General features: G+C 41.7%; 1 protein-coding gene across 1 annotated transcript in view; it reads right to left on the reverse strand.

Moving 5' to 3' along the window:
• Nucleotides 1–4,725: 4,725 nt before the first annotated feature.
• Nucleotides 4,726–21,261, reverse strand: part of NGF (nerve growth factor) — an 84,571-nt gene continuing 68,035 nt past the window's right edge. The window contains exons 2-3 of the mRNA XM_072644449.1: nt 16,241–16,380; nt 4,726–5,597 (exon numbers count right to left, since the gene is read on the reverse strand). Of these exons, the coding sequence (XP_072500550.1) occupies nt 4,869–5,585 (717 nt within the window). The 5' untranslated portion in view covers nt 5,586–5,597; nt 16,241–16,380 and the 3' untranslated portion in view covers nt 4,726–4,868. The remainder of the gene's footprint in view (nt 5,598–16,240; nt 16,381–21,261) is intronic.

Here is a 21,261-nt window from a genome sequence, read left to right on the forward strand (position 1 = left end):
TTTGAGGTCATCAAGGCCAGCCCCTGTCATTTGACAGGAGTGAAAAGTAAGTCCCAAAGAGGTCAATTGACTTGCCCAAAGCTCTGTGAGAGGCCCTGTGGCAAACCCAGCAAAACATAAGGATAGTGTGTATTCTTAAGATATTTCTATCTTGGTTCACCTGTCTCTTGTCTTGGGGGTTGGGAAGAGGGTGGGGAATGAAGGCAAATTCTGCCTGATGAGGAGAATTGGCTGGTATGAGCAGGTCTGTGCATTTTGCTTCTGAATACTTGTCAAGGGAAAGAGAGCTACCCTAAAAACTGTTCCAATGAACCCAGGTGAACTTTAGGAAGTTGAGGGCTTGTCAGAATTGGACAGGAGCATATTAGAGTAAAACAAATTCCGCGTGTTGGACACGTGGAAACTCTCAAAGCAAGTGGTTTATAAATCTGCCAAGTGGCCAGGGAGTAAACACATCAGGAAAGAAACATGGTGCAGCTCCCCTGCAGGCGATGCACGCAAACTGAAAACAGACTTTTCTCAGTCATCTGCCTCATGAGAGCCATATGACTGGATTCAAGAAGCATGCTTGAGGTGCCGAGAAAGATGGGGCACCTCAGCAGAGGCTTGTGGGAGCAGCCCAGGCTTCTCCTCCCCTGGGAATGGAGCCCTGGCCTTGGAGTCAGGAAGACATTCTTCTTCATCATTGACTAATGACCTTATGTTTAAGCAGGGTTAATTAGCTGTTTGGTCCCTGCTGAAAATCTGTATCCACATTATAGGTCTTCTGCTTTTAGGAGAAGCAGATTTCATCTGGGTCTGGTCCTCTAGCAGAGGAGGGGTCAGAAGGACAAGTATGGGATATTAGCCAGAGTCAGGCAGCATATTCATCTCATTTCTGGGAACCGAGAGTTTTGCCTGAAGCCGAAAAAGGAAAGGATTGTATCTTTTGGGAGGATGAGAAGGGGTCTGCACACATTTATTTGGGCATTGTGGGGGATGCTGTTGAGGGAAGATGGAAGAAGAGGAAGAGAGGGCCTTAAACTTTCAGTTTCAGGAGAAACTAGACAGAAAGGACCCAGTGGACACGTGTTGGAAAAATGCCTTTGGTTGTGCAACTGTTGTTCTGCACAAAGTGATGTGAAGTTTTGGGGTGTTTTCCAACGTGAGTTGGAGCCTGCACATTGCTAGCCTCTGTGTCCCTGGAGGCAGCCTGGGGTACGTCTATCAACCAGAGCTCCCTCCAGTGTGTGGGAGCAAGAGACCAGGCAGCTGAAACCACCAGACTAGCATTGTTCTTGGATTCCTCCAAATGGGGTACAGCCAAACTGATATCCTTCTGTGCTGTGTGAAAACATTTGCTCCCACTCTGGGACTCCACATTTCAACTCAGGGCAAATTTTGCTTTTGAGAAAAGTGGGGGAGTGGGGAGAGTCAGGGACCAGATGTTGCTGAGATCCTCTCACACCTGGTGATGCTGGAACGAGAGCCGTTGTGTACGCCCTGATGCTAATAGCCTCTTTCCTATCAACCAACTCCTAGGGAAGTCAGTAGGCTCAGGTAAATTCTTTTCTAAACTTTCATTCCAGGTGTTTTCTGGAATTGCCTAGTTTTAATTTTTTAAAAAACATCTTTGGAAACTTTTTTTTTCAAAAGTCCTAATTGCCTTGTGGGCAGAACATATCCTTCCAGTGCAGTGTGTGGTGGTGTGACAACTTGTAAGGGAAACCTGTCTGAGCCAGGAGCTTCCTGAATAGGATTTCTCCCGGGGCCCCTTTAACCTTCTCTAGGATTTGTTAGGGCACGTCAATACTGCACAGGAAAGAGGCCCCAGCAGCTAAAGCTGGGAAGGTCAGATCCCTTGATGCTGAGAATCCCAGTTGCTTTTTACAAGCAGCAAGAGAAGAGGAAGTGAGATCTTGGTGGATGGAGCTCTTTCTCCCTCTCCATGGTCCCTATCTCAAATAGTATCTTAGCACAGAATGTTCTTGGGATTTCTTTCCCATAAATCTTTATTCTGGTTGGAGTAACTTTGATAGAAAAAACAGGGCACATTTCATCATGTCTCTCAGACCAAGCTCCCTGTATCTCATCTCCCCAGTTTAGTCATGGGGGTAGGGAAGGAGAAAGTTGCAGAAAACATTAACTACTCAATGCATATTTTTCTTGGGAAGACTTTGGCCAATTTTCATAGGGGAAAAAAACTGGGAAAGAAATTTCACCTGGGGTGGGAGTGGGGGATGAAAGGATCAAAATGTGAAATGTCAGTCAATTCTGGGGCTGTAAAAGTGGTTTTAGGAGAAATGCAAGGCACCTAGGGAGAACGCAGCCTGAGGGAAAAGATCCTGCCTAGCTAGTTTTCAGTCTTGGAGTCATAGACATAAACTCTCTCATCTGATTATAGTCCCAAATCTGAAAAGAACTTCAGGGATCTTCTGATCCAACTCTCTCATTTTACAGATGAGGAAACTGAGATTGAGAGAGGTTTAAATGATAGGGTCATGCAGTTAGTATCTCTGATAGGATTCAAATGCAGGTCTTCTTGAGTCCAAGTCCAGTGTTCAAGCCACTAAACTCTCATGCTCTGTGAGTTCAGTTTCCCTACAATGCTCATTCTGCTGCTACAGGCACTGTAGCCTAGTGGGAGGACCCCCAGATAAAGACTTAGGAGCTCTAAATTCTTGCCCTGACTCTTATCTCTTCCATTTTATTTTTTAAAATGAAAAGAGAACAAAATCATCTTTAAAAATCAATGCCTCACATTGTACTTTTTTTTAATGATCTGCCATGACTTTCCCCTCACCTAAGCAAGGGAGTTAGTTACTACTTGTGTTACTCAGAACAAAAAAGTTGCTTAGACTTCCTAATCCTTGAATTTCTTACTTGGAAAATGGGGATAGGAATATCTGCCCCTGCTACCTCACTAGATTGTGGAAAAAAAATAAAAGAGATATAATGGTGGAACAATAGCCAGTGCTGGATTCGGAGTTCCAGTTCTACTCAGCTACTAGCTATGTAACTCTGGGTAAGTCACTTTAATATTTATGTGCCTCAGACAACTCCATGGGGCTTGTCTCTTACCTTATTGATGGGCTGGATATTCATGGAAGGAGTTAAGTTTATGAAACTGCAGATCTTTTCTGAGTCTGTAAAATGAGATCACGAATATAAAAACATTTTGCTCATCTGTTATGCGTTACACATGTACGGGATTAGTTTGATCTGAAAAAAATGAGAAGGGGATAAAAACTTTGAATTTATTGGGGGAACAAAAGAGCAGAAGAGACCCTCATGCTGTCTGGGAAGAGACTTATTATTTTTTTCTTCTCTTTTTGTTTATTTCCTCTTCTCTTGCTTATTTCCTCCTGCTGCTTCTTGACAGAAGCAAAGCCTGCTGCCATCTTTGGAAACTTATGATCTCTGCTGAATGGGAGAACCTAACTCAAGAATCTTCTCATATGCCCATAAACTGATTTTCTCCAAAAGACCTGTGTTATTACTGTTGGTGGCAAGTGGACATATGGACTTTTGGAGAGGGGTGAATCTTCTTGGTGGGAAGACTTTTTAAGGTCAAAAAGTTTTTGTTGAGCCTGAAATAATGTCACTAGAGGACAAGCAAGGACAAGTCATAGTAATGAAGGCAACTTTAACTGAGATAGTTTATGCATGGCACTTTCCAAACCTGAAAACCCTATACCTAAAAGCTGTATTATTACAATTATCTAATGTGACAGGTCTAATCTGATGGAGGATGGTTACATATCTGGGCAGATTTTCAGCAAAAAATGAATTCTGTTTTCTTTCACCCTCTTTCTTCTTTCTTTTCCTCTCTTTCCTCTCCCTTCAGTTGCCACCTAAATTTCTCTCTCTTAAGTAGGTTGTACATTCTTTGAAAGTGTGGAATAGTGGAAGGAGGGTTGGATTTGGAATTAGAAAATGTGGGTTTAAATCCTACATCTCTCATTTATTAAGGTGTGTGTGTGTGTGTGTGTGTGTGTGTGTGTGTGTGTGTGTGTGTGTGTAACAGAGAACCTGGGAAATTCATTTAACCTACTGAGGCTTCAGTTTCCTTGTCTGCAAAATGAAGGAGTTGATCTAGATTAGAGGAGTTGAACCCTCCCCAACTTCAGCCCAAACCAGATTAAAATGTAACTGGGAAATAATTAACAAAGTAAATAAAAATACGATAGAACATAATGTTAAGATGTTGTTTTCTAAGTCAATAAGATGCCAACATAAGTGGACCCCATTTCAATTTCAGTTTGTTATCAGTGGCCCGGTTGATCTCCATGGTCCCTTTCATTTTTAATTCTGTGATTCTCAGGGACAGAAACCTCTCTTTTCATGACCTATCAACTGGCTCCATAGTACCTAGGAGAGCGTCATCCTCCTGTATGCTACACAGACATTCAGACATACTACAGTAATATCAGTTATCCATCTAGTGGCTTTGTATAGATGAGAATCCAAAAACCTCAGGCTATTTGATTTTTACATGAAATCACATGAAAGAATAATTTCTCTTCCTAATTAAAATTTTCTCAGGCTGATATCTAAAGTTATTTTGTATTCCCATAATGGCTAATGGGGAGAAAGGGGACTGGAGTGAATTCTTAGGAGATATGAATTAAGGATTAGAAAACAGAAAACCAGAAATCACTGTCATTGACAATCCACCTCAAGAACACTGAGAGTTGGTTACAGCAAGGTGATGAAGTAACTGAAGCACAGGATGTTTCCAAAAAGTTTAATAAATAATGTTTATTTAACTGTATAAACTATAAATACACCATGCAATTCTTATAATTTAAAATAATTTACAGGCTGAGGTAGGGAGGGGCCTAGGAGAGTGTTGGAGGGCAGGGGACCAAGGGCTCGCTCCAGCCACATCAGGGTCTCCCAGTCTTCCTGCTGAGAACACACACACAGGCAGTGTCGATCCGGATGAAACGCCAAGCCGCCTGCTTGCCCTCCATGGTCAGGGCCTTGACAAAGGTGTGCGTGGTGGTACAGTAGGAGTTCCAGTGCTTGGAGTCAATGCCTCGACACCCGCTGGAAACGGGTTTGGGGTCCCTGCACTTTGTCTCAAAAAAATACTGTTTGAAGACGTTGTTATTGATGTTGACCTCCGCGAGCACCGTCACCTCCTTGCCCTTGATGTCAGTCGCGGTGTTCTTGTCCCCAACCCACACGCTAACGCTGTCGCACACCGAGAACTCACCCCGGTGGAAGACAGGGTGGGCTGACCGCTTGCCCCGGTGAGTCCGGTTGAGGGGGGCAGAGTCATCAGCAAAGTCCAAGTCCTGAGCATCCGCAATGACGGGTGGGGGCTGAGTGCTAAACAGCACCCGGGGTGAACGCAACCGCCTCTTTTTAAAAATCTTGGGGTCCACAGTGACGTTAAGAGTCTGCCCGGCTGCCTTGCTATCTACTGTCCCAGCTGGGCCGCTGCGGGTTGTGTGGTGAGCTGTGTCTGGGTCATGTTGGGGCTTAGTCCGGTGGGGTTGGGGGATGGAGTGCCCTGTTGTACCATTGTCTTCCGTCTGGGATGTTGCCTGTATGCCGATCAAAAAAGCTGTGATCAGAGCGTAGAACAACATGGACATCACTCTGTGCACCTGGGAGGGAACAAAGACAGGAGGTTATCATGGATAGATCAGCACGATTCATCTCCTCCAAAGAACGTCGTCCCAGTAGCCTGGGAGTTGACCTGTATCTTTGCCCTTTTCTAGTATGTCCTTGCTCTTCCCCAAACTCCCCAGTTCATGTTTCCCCTTGATGCCTCTGCAGACTTTATTCCCTCTCTAGGAAGAACGTCTTCCTCACCTCCAGTTCCTACTTCCTTCAAGGCTTAGTTTACACGCCATCTCCTATATAGAAATCCATCTTGATCTCTTTGATAATAATAACAGCTAACATTTATAGAGTGCTTTAAGGCTAGCAAAGCACTTTGAAAATATTATTTCATTTTCTTTTCATCTTCACAACCCCATGCTGTAATTATTCCCATTTTACAGGTGAGGAAACTGAATCAGAGGGAGGTTAAATACTTGCCCAGAGTCACACAGCTAGTGTCTGAGGTGAATTCAAACTCAGGTCTTCTTGACTTTAAGTCTAGCTCTCTATCCACTGAACTTCCTCTAGACCAGCATTTTTAATAGTTGCATTTTGTGTGTGTGTGTGTGTGTGTGTGTGTGTATGTTTGGACCTCCTTGATAAGCCTATGTATATCTTCTCAGGATATCCATGTATTTTGATATGGATCAAAAGGATAATCAATTATATTGAAATACAATTATAAAAAAGTTCATAGACCCAGGTTAAGAACTCCTCTAAATTTTCCTGTATATAGTTCTTTTTTAGTTTTATTTAGTTTATTTTTGATTTGCATACTTTTTTATTTTATATTTTTAACTTATTTACTTCTAATAATAACAGTTTTTATTTGAATATTGCTTTAAGGTATACAAGGAGCTTTACAACCATTACTTCATTTGATTCTCAAATGTGAAGGAGGTGTTATTTTTATCTCCAATTAATAGATGAAGAAACTGAGGTTCAAAGAGGTGAAGAGGTGAAGTGATTTGTCCAGGCTCACAACAATTTATCTGAGTTAAATCTGACGGCAAGGACTGGCTTGTTTTTGTCTTGTTTTTGTTTCCCTAGAGTCTAGTACAGTGCCTTTCATATTGTTGGCTCCTATGAAAGTTTATTAAATTGTATTGGATTATGTAAGAAGCAAGGGATTTACCCAAACTCTTGGGGAAGGTCATCATATTTGTATGTATCCCAAGTTTTTGGTCATGCCAAGGTCTACTGTAGGTCATTATGGGAACAAGGGGTGGTACTGGTGGTCGGGACAGGAGGAGGAGTCAGGGACATTTTTGTGGCTTGTAGGCTATGTTTTCAGCACTCTTTTCACAGAGCAATAAAAGGTCTTAGACAACCAGGGTCACCAGATTGGGTTGTTTTGGGTTTGGGCTGCTTGTGTTCAGAGCATTCATTGCCAGAGCTGGGACAAGGCTTGGGTGTTCCCTAGACAAAAATTGGAAGTTGCATCCTCCATTCACTGGAGGCTTTGAGCTTTCTATCACATGCCCACTTCACTTATGACAAAATAAATACTTATCTGCCATGGAGAGAGGAATTTTCTGGTGGCAAAAAAAATGTGCATTTGTTAAAAAAAAAAAAAAAAGAGTGGACAAACCTAAGAAGATGTCGCTTACTATGTCCTACTTCCCTGTTTAGTCCTCCACAGCGAATGCTTGCCTTGCCTATTAAGTCTGCCCCCTGCAGATATATGGGTGTCTTACAGAGCCAGTCCCATTTTCTTCAGGGAGGAAACCTGGCCATTTTCCCACTGCTGGGAGCTGGGGATATGACAGTGCCTCTTTTGCCTGCCTGTGTCTATGTCCCTAGTCTTTTTTTGCACCAGGGCCCTAGAACCCTGGTGGGAGGTAGAAAAGGCCATTGGTTCTATACATATTCTCCTTCCTACCACTCTCAAGCTAGAACAGGGGTTCTTAATCTTTGACAGGAGGGTCATGGACGACTTTAGCAACCTGGTGAAGCCCATGGAGCCCTTCCTGGGAGAACAGTTTGTTGCCTGCATTCATGATAGAAGGAAATGTTAAACATCCATTAGACTAGTGAAAATAATATGCAAGTTCACAGACATGGCCTGCCACTGAAATCTATACATGGATCCCAGGTTAAGAACTCATGAGTTAAAACTATACACTAGACTACAGAACTGAAGTAACCACAATTTTCAGAAATACATGTCCACTCCTCCAGAGCTACAGGACTCCTTGTCATATAAACATCCCAAGAACCAATTTCTATTCCTACCACAACTGACCTTCTGAGCTATACAGTCTCAGATACAGTCTCTCTATCACCAATCAAAGCCTAGATCAGAGATGAAAATCATAACATCACAGATTTAGAGATGGGAGGGACCTTAGAGGTCATGCAAATTCAACCCATTTCTTTTACAGGTATGGAAACTGAGGTCTACAGAGAATGAGTGTCTTGCTCAAGGTCATGTAGACAGTAAGTGACTGAGATGGGATCCTCAAGGATCCTCTCACTCTGAATCTGTCTCACTTGCAGGTGTTTTAACTCTCTACATTTCACATTGATTTTCTCACTTGATTAGTCACAGAAACTGAGGTGGAAGGAACCTCCAAGGATATCTTATCCAGCCCATATCTGAATAGGGAATCCCCTGGAAAACAGACCTGATATCTTCCAACCCTGCCTGCCTGGTGGTTAGAGAAGTGAGGAGACATTATTCTTGTTTGACAGATAAGGCGCTGCTGCATGGAGAAATGAAGTGGCTCTCCTAAGGTCACACTCAGAGTAAGCACTAGAGCCAAGGGGGACAATTCAGATCCCCTGGTATTCTTTCAGCTGTACTGCTCTGCCCTTCACAAGTTAGTAATTATTTCCATTTATCAATGACAAAGAAAGGATGCAATCCAGTCCCCCTCCTGACCAGAGTGAACATTCTGTTGCATTCAGGGCAGTTCTGAACTTTTTTTGGGGGAAGATTAACCAAGTCTAGGTATGAACATACCAGCTGAGCTTGAGGGCTTCCTATGGAGGGGGTAGATGCTATGGAGACAGAAATAGGCTCAAATAAACCCTGGATCCTTGCTCTTGTGGGTGCTGCTGAGCATACTTTTCCTGGCCCCAGCTGCCCCTCTGTCTCCTCTAACCACTCAGATTCTTCCCATTTCAGTCAAAAACCCAGGTCTCTGCCTTCTCACTCAGGGTTCAAATCCAATAGGACATTCTTTATCACACCCTCCATAAAGGAGCTGATGAGGCAGAAAAGGGGCCAACCCAACAGCTCTGGGACGTGAATGACATGAGAAAATCTCTATGTGGGACTGGATCCTATTCCTTTTCTTATCTGGGGTTGTTTCTTTACATTCTCCTGCCCCAGCTCAGTTCTCTGGCTTTTGGGTGTCAACAGACCTTGTTAATGTGTCAAGCCATGTGGGATTGGATCCCATTCCTCTTCTTGTCTGAAGTTGTTTCTTTGCCACTCCTGACTCAGCTCAGTTCACCAGCTTTTAGGTGTCAACTGAACTTGTTAACATATCAAATCATGAACTGAAATGTCAGAGCACTGAAATTTCCCCTCTGGATTCAACCTTGTTCCTGTATCCTGACTTCTACCTTTACGAACTTTGTGACTGTGGGCGAGTTACTTCACCTCTCTGATCAACATGTTTCTCATGTGGAAGATACTTGTGTTACCAGCCTCCCGGGGTTGTTGTGAAGAAATTGCTTTGTAAACCTGAAAATGTCACATCAGTGGTATTACCTTATTATGGCATCTGACAATAATAATAGCTAGCCTTTATATATCACTTTTCTGTTTGCAAAATTCTTTATGTATTACCTTGTTTAATCCTTACAAAAGACCTGAAAGGTGGGTACTATTATTATTTGAGATGGAGAGTAGCGGTGACTTACCCTGGGTCATACAGCTACTAAGTGTATGAGGGAGTATTTGAACTCAGGTCTTCCTGCCTTCCCGCATTCCATTTTATATGACACCCTGCAACCTCTCATATATATATATATATATATTCCCTTCATTAGACTCCTGCTACCACTCTGCTCTTAGGAATGGAGGTGACCCTGGGATCTTAAGGGCTGTGCCAGTGGAGAACAAACCCAGTAGCTCCTACCAAGCTTGAAAGGAGTTGGGTTTGTGCCCAAGAACAGACTGCGTATCTACAATCCAAGGGCCAGCTCGCTAAGCATAGACAGATTGATTCCCAGAGACCTGGGCATTGAATGATGGATATTTTTTTCTTGCTACAGCAACTCACAAAGATCATTTCCTAAGAGCATAGAGAGGCGAAGGGGTGCAAACTGTCCACAGGAGACACACTCACACTCATGAAATTAGGGATCTCCAATTTTTTTTGTTGTCATTATTATAGGTATCTCTAACCATACCTTCCCCCTACAAAAATATCATGTCATGGAGGGCAGGGGCCATAGCTTACTTATTCATAGGACAATAGATGAAGAGCTAGAAGGAGACTCAGAGACCATTTGGTTCAACCCCTCATTTTCCATAAGGAGACTGAGGCTAGGAAGGTGCTGTATCAGTGCCTGAAGTCACATGAGAGGAAATAGCAGTCAGAATTAGAACCCCAGGTCTCTGACTTTAAAGTCATCTCACAAGACCGGGTGCAGGACCCTGCTTGGGGTAGGTGCTCAATAAGTAACCTTCAAATCACTCAAAGAATGGAAAGTAGGATTAGGGGCTAAAATAAGTCACTGTTTGATTTCTTTTTGTTATAGCCTGATTTCTTTCAGATTTCATCAGGGCTGTAAATAATGATGTAATAATTGTGCCCTAAAAATACCTGGGGGGAACACAGCAATGTATAGAAAACTGGATGGGGAGACTTAAAGATGGGCCCTGGGACATCTGCAAATATGACAGTGGCCCTGAATGGTCCTGTAAGTGCACACAATCTGTACAAGACACAGACTTTCATCTTTGTTAACTTGTGTAGATGTCAGGGAAGGCAACATTCCAACCAGATGTCCCTTTCCTTCTTTGTTGTCATTCTTCAAACAAATCTGATTTGGCTTTGAGGTACTGGAGCACTGTCTGGAATGCCATGCTCAGTTCTGGGTATCATGTTTTAAAAAAGAGACTGGCAAAATGGACAGCATTTGGAGCAGGGGTTATTCATCTTTTTTGTGTATCATGGATCTCTTTGGCAGTCTTGTGAAGCCTATGGAACCCTTCTCATAATCACGTTTTTAAATGCACAAAACAAAACATACAGGATAACAAAGGAAACCAATTGTATGAACATAAATATGTAATTTTTCACTTTCCAGTTCATAGACTCCCTGAAATCTATCGATGGATCCCAAATTAAGACCTGATGACATAGAGTATGATAACTGAGATGGTGAAAGGACTGAGATCCTACTGTATGAAAGTCAGTTGAAGGAATGAGAGATGTTTAATTTGGGGAAGAGAAGTCTTAGGATGGGGTAGCTCAGAGGTGTGCTAGAGCCAGCTCATACTGCCTTGAAGGAGCCCATTGTCAAAAACTTGGAAAAACTTATATGAACTGATGCAGAGTGAAGTGAGCAGAACCAGGAAAACATTGTACATAGTAACAGCACTACTGTATGAGAATCAACTGTGAATGACTTGGCTGTTTTCAGTAATACAATGATCCAAGATAGCCCACAAAGACTCATGATGAAAAATGCTATATGCCTCCAAAGAAAGAACTGATGGCATCTGAATACAGACTGTATCAACCAACCTTCCTTCCTTCCTTCCTTCCTTCCTTCCTTCCTTCCTTCCTTCCTTCCTTCCTTCCTTCCTTCCTCCCTCCCTCCCTCTCTCTTCCTCTCTCCCTCCCTTACTTTCTCCATCTCCTTCTCTCTCTCTCTTCCTTCCTGCTCAGATTTTCTTCCACAAAATGACTGATATGGAAATGTTTTACATGATTGCCCATGTATAACCTATATCAGATTGCAAACTGTCTCAGGAAGTGGGGATAGAAGGGAGGAAGAAAATTTGGAAGTCAAAACTAAGAGAAATGTTAAAAACTGTTTTATATATAAATGGGGGAAAATGAAATATTATTTTTTTAAAAAAGAGACCACTATTAAATTTTAAGTATGAGTATTCACATCACAAAATCCATAAACACTATAAATTGAAGCTAGATGTTTTGTTAGACTTAAAAAAGTGATGAAGAAAATGTTAACAATGCAGATTAAAGGTGTGTATGGTACACATAATTCCCCTTCCTCCCAAAGCTGGTTGTTAAACATTTACCAGCAAGTGTCTAGGTGTCTGTCTTCAAGTATATGAATGATTTTCATGTGGAATAGTGATTCAACTGCTTCTGCTTGTCTCCAGAGGGCAGAGCTATTAGCAATGGGTGGAAGTAGAAAAGGGGAATTATGGTGTAGTGGATAGAGCACTGGGTTCAGGAAGTTCTAAGTTCAAATCTTGCCTTGGACATTTACCCTCTGTGTGACCTTGAGCAAACTGCTTGCTCCAATGGGCCTCCATTTCCTCACCTGTATAATGAAGAGGGTGGACTTCATTACCAACTCTCAGGTGCTCCCAGAGTAATTCTGCAGTCCTATCGATGGATCCCACTTCAGACTTCAGTAAGGAAAAAACACCCTTTGTTTTCGAGTAAAGGCTGGATGTGGATGTTGGATGGGGGGTCCCAGCCCAGGAATGGATTTAATTGGGGATTCTGCCAACTCTGAGATACTGCGTGAACTTTGGCAGGCAAAAAAGGAGGTAGTGTCATGGCAGGACTCCTAACTTGCTTTTCTCTATTTTCTTGGCTTGCTTGTTGACCTGGAGATGGAATTCAAGTGAACAACTTGGGGATGTTAATATCTAGTTGGTAGATTATCCAGACCCTGTAGTTTTGTATATTTTCCCTTATGCTCCCCTTCTTTCTGTCAGTCACATTCAGTGAAAGCTGGCCTTACGATCCTAGGATCTAGATCTCCTTCCCCAGCTTTAATAATAATCATTAATATTTATCACTAACTAATCACTAATATTTATATAGTGTTTGTTGCAAAGTACCCCACATGTTATCTTATTTCATCATCACAATGACTCTGTAAAGTACACACTATTGTTATCCACATATTACACATGAGGAAACTGAGACAGAGAAAGATTAAGCAAAATGTGTTCATAGTCATGCAGCCTAGAAAATGACTGAGGCAGATTTGGGACTCAGGTCTTCCATACTCTGTTTGGTAGTCCATTCACGGGACTCCACCTGACTTCTTGCATCATACTTCCATCAGAAGAAGAACATGTACAGGGAAAAGCAATGAAACCCATCATCAGTCTGGTTTTATACTCATCAGCTTTGATCAGTCTTGACAGACAGAAACTTAAAACTCTTAAGAGATCAGAACAGCTCACTTAGCTTTGTTCCACCAAACCTCACAGCCAAGGATTCAATTCAATTCAATTCAACTCAACAATCAAGTTAGTGGCTCTGACCCTGACCTTAAGGGAGTTTTTTAATCTCTGTGGGGTTTAGTTTCCTCACCTATAAAATGAGAGCATTGTACTTGGCCATGGATAAGATCCCTTCCCACTCTAACACTACAATCCTATGATCTCTAAGTCTTAAAGAGGCATTTACTTGCCAGCACTATATTCTACATATAGATAATTTAAATAATTATAAATGTATATGTAATATAGATTATAAATATATATACCTATATATAACTTAATACAAAATAGGTGATCCTGGTAGATGTGCTGAAATTTAGAATTTGATGACATCTAACCATAACAGAAACATGTAGAAATTTCTGACTCCTTGAAATGTCCTGAGTATGTTTCTCACAAATGGGGGGGGGTGTGGGGGTGGGGGTGGGAGTGGGGAGTAGGTAGAGAGGAAAGATTTTTCTTTTTTCTTCTTACATGCTTTTCTTAAAAGTTGGAATAAGAAAAATTTTCTTGAGATAGTAGCATTTTCCATTTGATCTTATTATCTCTCTTTGTTCCTTCTACAATGCCAAAAGATTCTTTTTTTTTTTTTTAAGTCTGTGCCCTTTATTCTAGTGATATCATTCAGTAATTATGGTTGAAAAGAGAAACATTCTCTCCTTGGTTAGTGGTGAACAATGGAAGGAGCCATATACGTGTGTTTGTTTATTTAAAGCAAAACAGAAAGCTGAGCCAATGATGATCCTGCATCCTGCTCCACCAACCAATCTGAGTACTAGCTCTGGGAGCTGTGGGAGAGGCAGCGGAGTGAATGACCACATTCAACACTGGCTCTGGGGTTAGAAATCAGTCATTTTTTTTCAGTCGTGTCTGACTCTTCATGACTCCATCTGGGTTTTCTTGGCAAAGATACTGGTTTGCCATTTCCTTCTCCAGCTCATTTTACAGATGACGAAAGTGAGGTAAATAGGGTTAAGTGACTTACCCAGGGTCACAGAGATAGTAAATGTCTGAAGCTAGATTTGAACTTAGGAAAATGAGTCTTCTTGACTCCAGGTCTGATTCTCTATCTACTGTATCACCTCACTGCCCCTGGAATCAGAAGATCTGGGTTCAAATCCTGCCTCTGGTACTTACCACCTTTGAGACTTTGGAAAAACCACTTAACCAGAGAGGCCTCAGTTTCCTTATCAAGAAAATGTGAGAGATGGCAAAGAAGGCCTCTGAAGCTCTTTCCAAATTCCAGAACTATGATCCTATGAATTATACATTTTATTTACTTTGCTCCACCCTGGAATGGAAGAAAAATGGCCAAAAATAAAGAGGCAGGTCAGAATGCCCCAATGGCCTGGTTCTGTCCTCTTTTATCATCTTCCCATAATTCTGTCTGGAAGGGGCACCATCTCCTTAGCTTTGTAGCTGACTGGTCGGTTTAATCAGCACTCTCCAATCATTCACCTGGTCAAAGAGCCCTGGCCAAAAAAAAAAAAAATACCCTGCTATAGATTCCTGTCCAAAATCCACCTTACCTGACTAGGTAATGCAACAGCTGGATGGAACTAGGCAACTGGCCCACATATTTGAACAGGTCTTTGTGGAACTAATGGCACTAAAAGACTTGGCAAAGATGCTTAATGGGAAGGAACTATAGAAGGGAGTAAGAATTTCTGCTAAAACAAGATAGAAGCCAAGAACTATGCTAGTGATTCTCAGACCATGATTAGACTAAGGAACCAGAAAGATTAAGTGTTTAGAGGGAGAGGAAATTTTTGCTGCTAAATGAAAATTTTTCCTCCTCCCTCTTCTATGTCTTCTTCTCTTCTTCTTTTTCTGTCTTGCTATCTATCATCTCTCTCCCTCCATTCTTAGAAAGGCTTAAGGATCGCTTTTACATTTCTTTCTCTCTTCCTTCTTCTTCCTTCCTCCCTCCTTCTCTGCCTTCTTTCCTTCATTACTTCCTTTCTTCCTATTTCTTACTTCATTTGGCCCCTTCTCTAAAGGAAAGCTGACCCATTTTCTTCAGCTTAATAAAACAGACTCCCTTGGAGAGTAGATGATTGCATGGACTTCCCAATGGTCAATGAGAACCGTTCTAAGACTCCCCTTAACATATTGATAGCATGGTTGAGCTGGAAGGGCTTTGGTAGATTATCTCATCCAACTTTATCATATCAGAGATGAGGAATAGGAGGTTAAGAGAAAAAGGGACTTGCTAAGGTTGCCTAGCTAGTTAGTTGTAGACATACGGCTTGAACTGTGGCTCCCTGAGGTCCAATGTGCTGTGCATTCTACTAGGCCATGCTTTATGTAGCAGCATCCCAGGTATCTGATGTTAGAATAGTGAAGAGGAGACTAGAGTAAAATCCAGAATCACCATTTCTCCATTAGGATTTATTGGGAGGTCTGCTACTCAGGATGTGCTCCTTCCATAGAAAGAAGACCTAACTCAAAAGCCCTATTTAAAAACCTAATAAATGACAAAGTAAGGGAATGTCTACATAGCCTTCAATATCCAGACGAAAACACAGCCAAGTGCTCTGCATGCTTTGTCGCTGTGATGCCACGTAATTATTTAGACAGATGGAAAATAATTAGATAACTGATTTTTTCTGCTAACACCCAAATATTGTGCCCAATGTAGATCTAGCCTAAATGGCCTCTGAGAAGAGCATTTATGTGCCTGAGAATTCAGCACAGGTGGCACAAATGCCCAGTTTGTATGTCTTTGGGCACCTCCAACTCTGTCGGTCACCCTCAGAACACATGCATGTTCATTGAATTAATGGAAAAAGAATCTATGATCTCAGTCTATAAATCCTGAGATGGGTGAGGGGAAACCCAATGACATCTAAATGACTTCAAATGAGCCAAGGTCAGCTTTGAATGAATGTGACTGATGCTAGTGGGCCATTTAGAACAAAAGGCCCTGAATTCAGACACCATGCTTGTTGGCTAGAAGCTTAAAGGTGAGATGGCTCAGGCCCATGTAATGCTGGGAGAGATGGGGTCAGGAAGAAGGTCCCCTTAGAGAAGTCTTCTCCCAGGCAGGTTTGAAGACCTCTATGTGCACATGTTCATTAATATGGACAAGTTCTTTCACATTCAGTTCATAATCCAGGCCCATGCTAAATAGCACTTGAGCTCAAAAATATTTCTTTTCCTCAGTCTTAGGTTCATTTCACAGCTGTCCAGTCACTTTCCTGCAATGCAAGATGCTGGTGGTGCATGGATGATCACATGAGCTCTTACCTCAGTGTGGCCTGGACAGAAAGCTGCTCCACAGAGAAAGCTTTTATTGGGTCCAGACGCTGAGCTGCATTTGGGTCCAGCATGCCATCCAACCCCTCAGACTTCACAGTCAAGGGCCAATGGAGCCTCAGTCCAGGACTCTAGAGGAGGAACAGCACTCATATCAGAAATAATGACTCATTAGAATCAGAAGTAGGAATCCCTGGTATTCTCAAAGTCCCAAGAAGGTGAAATCAGCCCCAAAGGACAACTGGACATTTACCTAGTGGCCTGTGTATTACCTGGAACTTTTTTATTTCTCTGTGGTTGCGTGGGTGGGAATAAGAGAGGAGAAAGAACAATTGGTCCTTTGCTCCCAGAAATTCTATCCTGTAGTCTGTGGATTGGCTTAGGCAATGTCTTTTGGAGAGAGGGTTAGTCTATGACCCTTGTGCCAGGATTAATTCCTTTGGTTTGTTCTTGGGCATGGTCCATGACTACTTTTATACCCAACAAAGCGACTTCAAATCCAATAACAGATTCATGTGATTGCAGACAGAGGCACCCTTATCAGATGACAAAAATGAAAATCATTTTGTATGCTACACATTTGCAGAAACAGAGCCAAGTTTGGAACAGTATAATGAGGGTAAATCAAATTGAAAAAAAAATGCCCTGACAATTCCAAACAAGTCAGTGCTTTGAAGTCAACTCAGAGGAGCAATCACAGTAAATTTAAAAATGCAAGTATTTTAGAGATAAGGGTAAAATTTTTATGAAAATATGACAGAAATCTCAGAGAACCAGACCATAGTTCAAGTTTTAGGACTCTAGAGATACAGGAAGAGGAGGAAATGACTGAAGGGGAGGAGGAGTATCATTTTGTATTTAAGTTGTTAGCATTGGAATAGGATACAATTTCTTGATCCTCCTCTTGCTCCTCAAACAATTATTAAAGGTCTGAATGGGGAGGGGGGGAGGATGAGAAGACACTAGTTCAGTATTCTTTCTCACCTAGTCTCCGTTTTTTCCCCAGAACTGACAAAAATTGCTCTCATCCTGCTTCTTCCATTTTTACCTCTCATTTTGGGGATTAATCTTTGCCCCCTGCCCTCAGCAAACCTTCTGGATGTATATTTTTCCAATGCCAACACACAAGAATTACCAAAAAAGGAGCTGAAGAGGCTGTGTCTATGTACTATAATCATTTTCACCCTTTGAAATAATACCCCATCTCTATGGTTCTTTCCTTACAACAAGTCTACAGTAAGGTAGGTGGGAAGTGAATTGCTGTCTCCATTTTACGGATGAGAAAATGGAAGAATTGAATATCTTCTAATAAAAAAAAAAGCAACCTGGGAATGCTCCTCCCCTTTCCTGCATCAAGCTCTGAAATTTGGTTTGGCCTCAGGAAATGCCTGAAAGCACCTCTCTTAATTAGATTTGAGGCCTAGAGAGGACATTTATCTGGAAGTCCTTAGAGAGAGTCAGATGCTCATGGCGAAAGATATCAAATTCAGACTGTTTCAAGTCATAGCTTGGTTTCTGGAGGGAAGTATGCTCTGGAGAGGTATGAGAGAAAAGATCAGGATTTATCTACTTATAGAGGACATGGGCAGTCATAGTGGAGTAGGGAAAAACTCAACCAGTTCCTCATTCCGAGTTCATGTTGATGAAACCCAACAAAATCACTCTTCCACTCCTCCATTCAATAAGTTCCTTTAGTGAGCTGCCATTTTCCCAATTCCAAACCTGACCTTCTTGACTGGAATACACTAAAGTTGAATCCAAGGTAGGAAAGTATAGTGAGAAAAAGCACTAGAACTGGAGCCAGGATGCCAGCCTCTGACACGCAGGAGACAGGTGACCACAAATATCACTTAACCTCTTTTCAGTTCCTTCATATATAAAATGAAAACCACAAATACCTGTAATAATTACAGGATTGGTGGTGAGGAACAAATGAGATAATGAGCATTAAGTGCTTTGTAAATCATCAAGTTTTCTACAAATGTCAGTTATCATCATTTTTGGATCCTATTCTATGCCTGGCATCTCAGTCTCTCTTGTTGGTTCAAGTTGTCCATCCTTAGTTTTCAAAGAGGACCAATGACATCATGAGGGTGCTAATTTGCCAGTGAATTGAATTTAAGTGAGACAGAGTTGTGCAAAGTCATTGGCCTCACTCTCTTCTGGCTAATAGAGTCTCCATGGAGATAGAACTAGGGAATTCTCCTTCAGCTTGGATTTTCAACTCTAAGCTATGCTTGCTTATATTGGAGGTATTTCCTGGTGGATAAATTAATTCTAGCTGTGCCTCCTACTTTGACTTGACCGCTTGACAAGGGGAAGGGATACACAATCTGTGAGAGGCTGATCACCTGGTCCCTCTAGAATGTCTTTGTATCTATGACAAGCATCCTGGCCTCTACAGTCCAGGTCAAGATTAAGTTCAATAGTCTGAATGCTAACACCCTCTTTTGTCAGGGCATCTGATCACCTGTTGCTGTGCCAGACTGTAGCCTCAATTTCAGTTTCTTTGATCCTTTTCCCCATATCCTACAGAGGTTTGACTTTATTAACTGTGTAACAGCAGACCAGTTACTTAACCTCTTGGGGTCTCAGTTTCCTCATCTGTAAAATGATGGGCCTGGACTAGAGGATCTCTAAAGTCCACTGTTACCCTAAAATCTATGGATGAACATGAAAGGGCTTTGAAAATAGCAGAGTGCTACATAAATGAGGCAGTGTAGCAGGTAGAATGCTGAATCTGGAGTCAGGAAGATTTGACTTTTTGTGACTCTGATCAAGTCACTTAATCTTGCTTAGGTCTCAGTTTCCTTATCTGTAAAATGGAAATTATAATAGTACCCACCTTTCATGGTTCTTGTAAGATCAAATAGGCTAATATATGCAAATTACTTTGTGAATCTTACACTCTTATATACATGCTGGCTGCGGTGATGATGATGATGATGGTCTTGATGATGGATTACTATCCATGGTTTCTCTGACATTGCTCCTCATTTTACCAGCATAGTTCAGAACCCCACTAGTTAGTGGACAATATTTGTGAATTTCTATTTTAACTCGCTAATGTTTTGTCTTGTTTTGTTTTCAGACTCTAAAATCCATTAGGATGAAAGGGAAAACTAACAAGGCATATGAGATTAATTTATCAATATAGAACTCAGGGCTAGAAACGTCCTTAGAGGTCATTGAATCTATTCCTCATTTTATAGATAACAAAACTGAGTCCCAGAGTGGGAAAACAATTTGCTCAAGGTTACAAAGACTGAAGAAGGATTTAAATCCAAGTCCCCTGATGCTAATTTCAGGGTTCTTTTCCATGGAAGGAGAAGGGAAAGGGAATAGACATTTGCATAGCACTCTGTGTGCCAGGCACTGTGCTAAACTCTTTACAAATATTATCCCACTTGACCATGGACCACTTAGTCCTTCTCACAATCCTAGAAGTAAGTGGGGTAGAGACTGTTAGGTTCATTTCCCAGAAACTGAGCCTCAGTGAGGTTGAATGATTGACCCTAGACAGTACCACTGGCAGAAATCAGAGTCCAGAACCCAGAGCTCCTGTTTCCCAGGGCAGTATTCTCTACACACACATCACTTCCATGTGCCATTTATTGTGGAAGGATTATTTCAGGAACTGAGGATTAATAGCCTGACTTTGGAATGTTTGGAAGGTTCCAACCAATATTCCACTTTTCCCTCCTGGTCACACTCACACGCACACACACACACATAAATACACGTAGTCCAGCAGGAGTATAACATCAAGAGTTTCTATAAGAATATGGAAACAAATCAGGGTTTACCTCTGCATCACACCCCTCCCTCTCCATGTGTCCCTGAGGAAGCAAGCCCTTGTGCTTTGTACTCCAAAAAGCAAAAGCTGAGTTTTCCAGCCATGAACCTGGATGCAAGGCTCTCCTGTGAGGCTGCTCCAGTCTTCTTATACCTTGCACTCCCTATTGCCGTCCACCTTCCCCCCATACTCTGTGACCCAGTGACATTGATCTCCCTACTATTTCTCAAACAAGACAATCCATTCTCTCAACTCTTACCATTTCCCTTGATTGTCCACATTTCTGGAATGCTCTCCTTCCTTGATCTCTATCTCCTGGTTTTCCTGCCTTCCACTGAGGCCCACTTTAAATCCTATCTTCTACAGGAAGCCTTTCTCAGTCCTCCATAATTTTAACACCTTCCATCTGCTGATTACTTCCTATTTGTCCTCTCCATCGCTTTTTTGCACATTGTTGTTCGCATTTTCCCCTGTTAGATGGGGAGCTCCTTGAGGGCAGGCACAGTCTTTTGCCTTTCTTTGCCCCAGTGTTTGGCACAGTGCCTGGCACATGGCTGGCAATTAATAAGTGTTTGTTGACTGAAGGTAAGCACTGACAAATGAATTTCACTTTGTGCGACAGGAGTAGTTGGGAAAATTGGAGTGAGATTTGACTTTTAATTCATTCATTTAAAAAATTTATTAAGCGTATAGCACCTGCAGCACAGCCTTGTACAGATGTTTGGGATAGATAATGAAAATAAAGAGAATTGCATCCATCCCATTATGAAGATAAAGTAATTTAGATATGGCCTAGTTGGCATTCTGTAAAAGGTATTGACACCCCACCAGCAAATGTGTTACAATATAAAGAATATGAGTTATGAGTACAGTACTTTGCACATGGTAGGAATTTAATAAATGCTTATTGACTGCCTGGGGTCAGAAGATCTTGGTCAGATCCTACTTCTGAGAACCTGTGTGACCTTGACCTTAATCTCCTTAGACCTCAGTTTCCCCATCTGAAAGTAAGGGGAGGTAGTAGAAAAGATGATCTCTGAGGTCCCTTTCAGTTCTAAATCAAATCTAAATCTATGATTCTATCATTCCTCAAAAAGTTCATAATCTAGTTAGGAGAAGTAATGATAAAAATTATTATTAATATAGTTATAGTAAATATATTTAATATATAAACCTAATTTAAATAAATCAAATTATAATAAAAATAACAATAGAA

This window comes from Notamacropus eugenii, chromosome 2 (assembly GCF_028372415.1).
Source record: "Notamacropus eugenii isolate mMacEug1 chromosome 2, mMacEug1.pri_v2, whole genome shotgun sequence".
Classification (NCBI taxonomy): Eukaryota; Metazoa; Chordata; class Mammalia; order Diprotodontia; family Macropodidae; genus Notamacropus; species Notamacropus eugenii.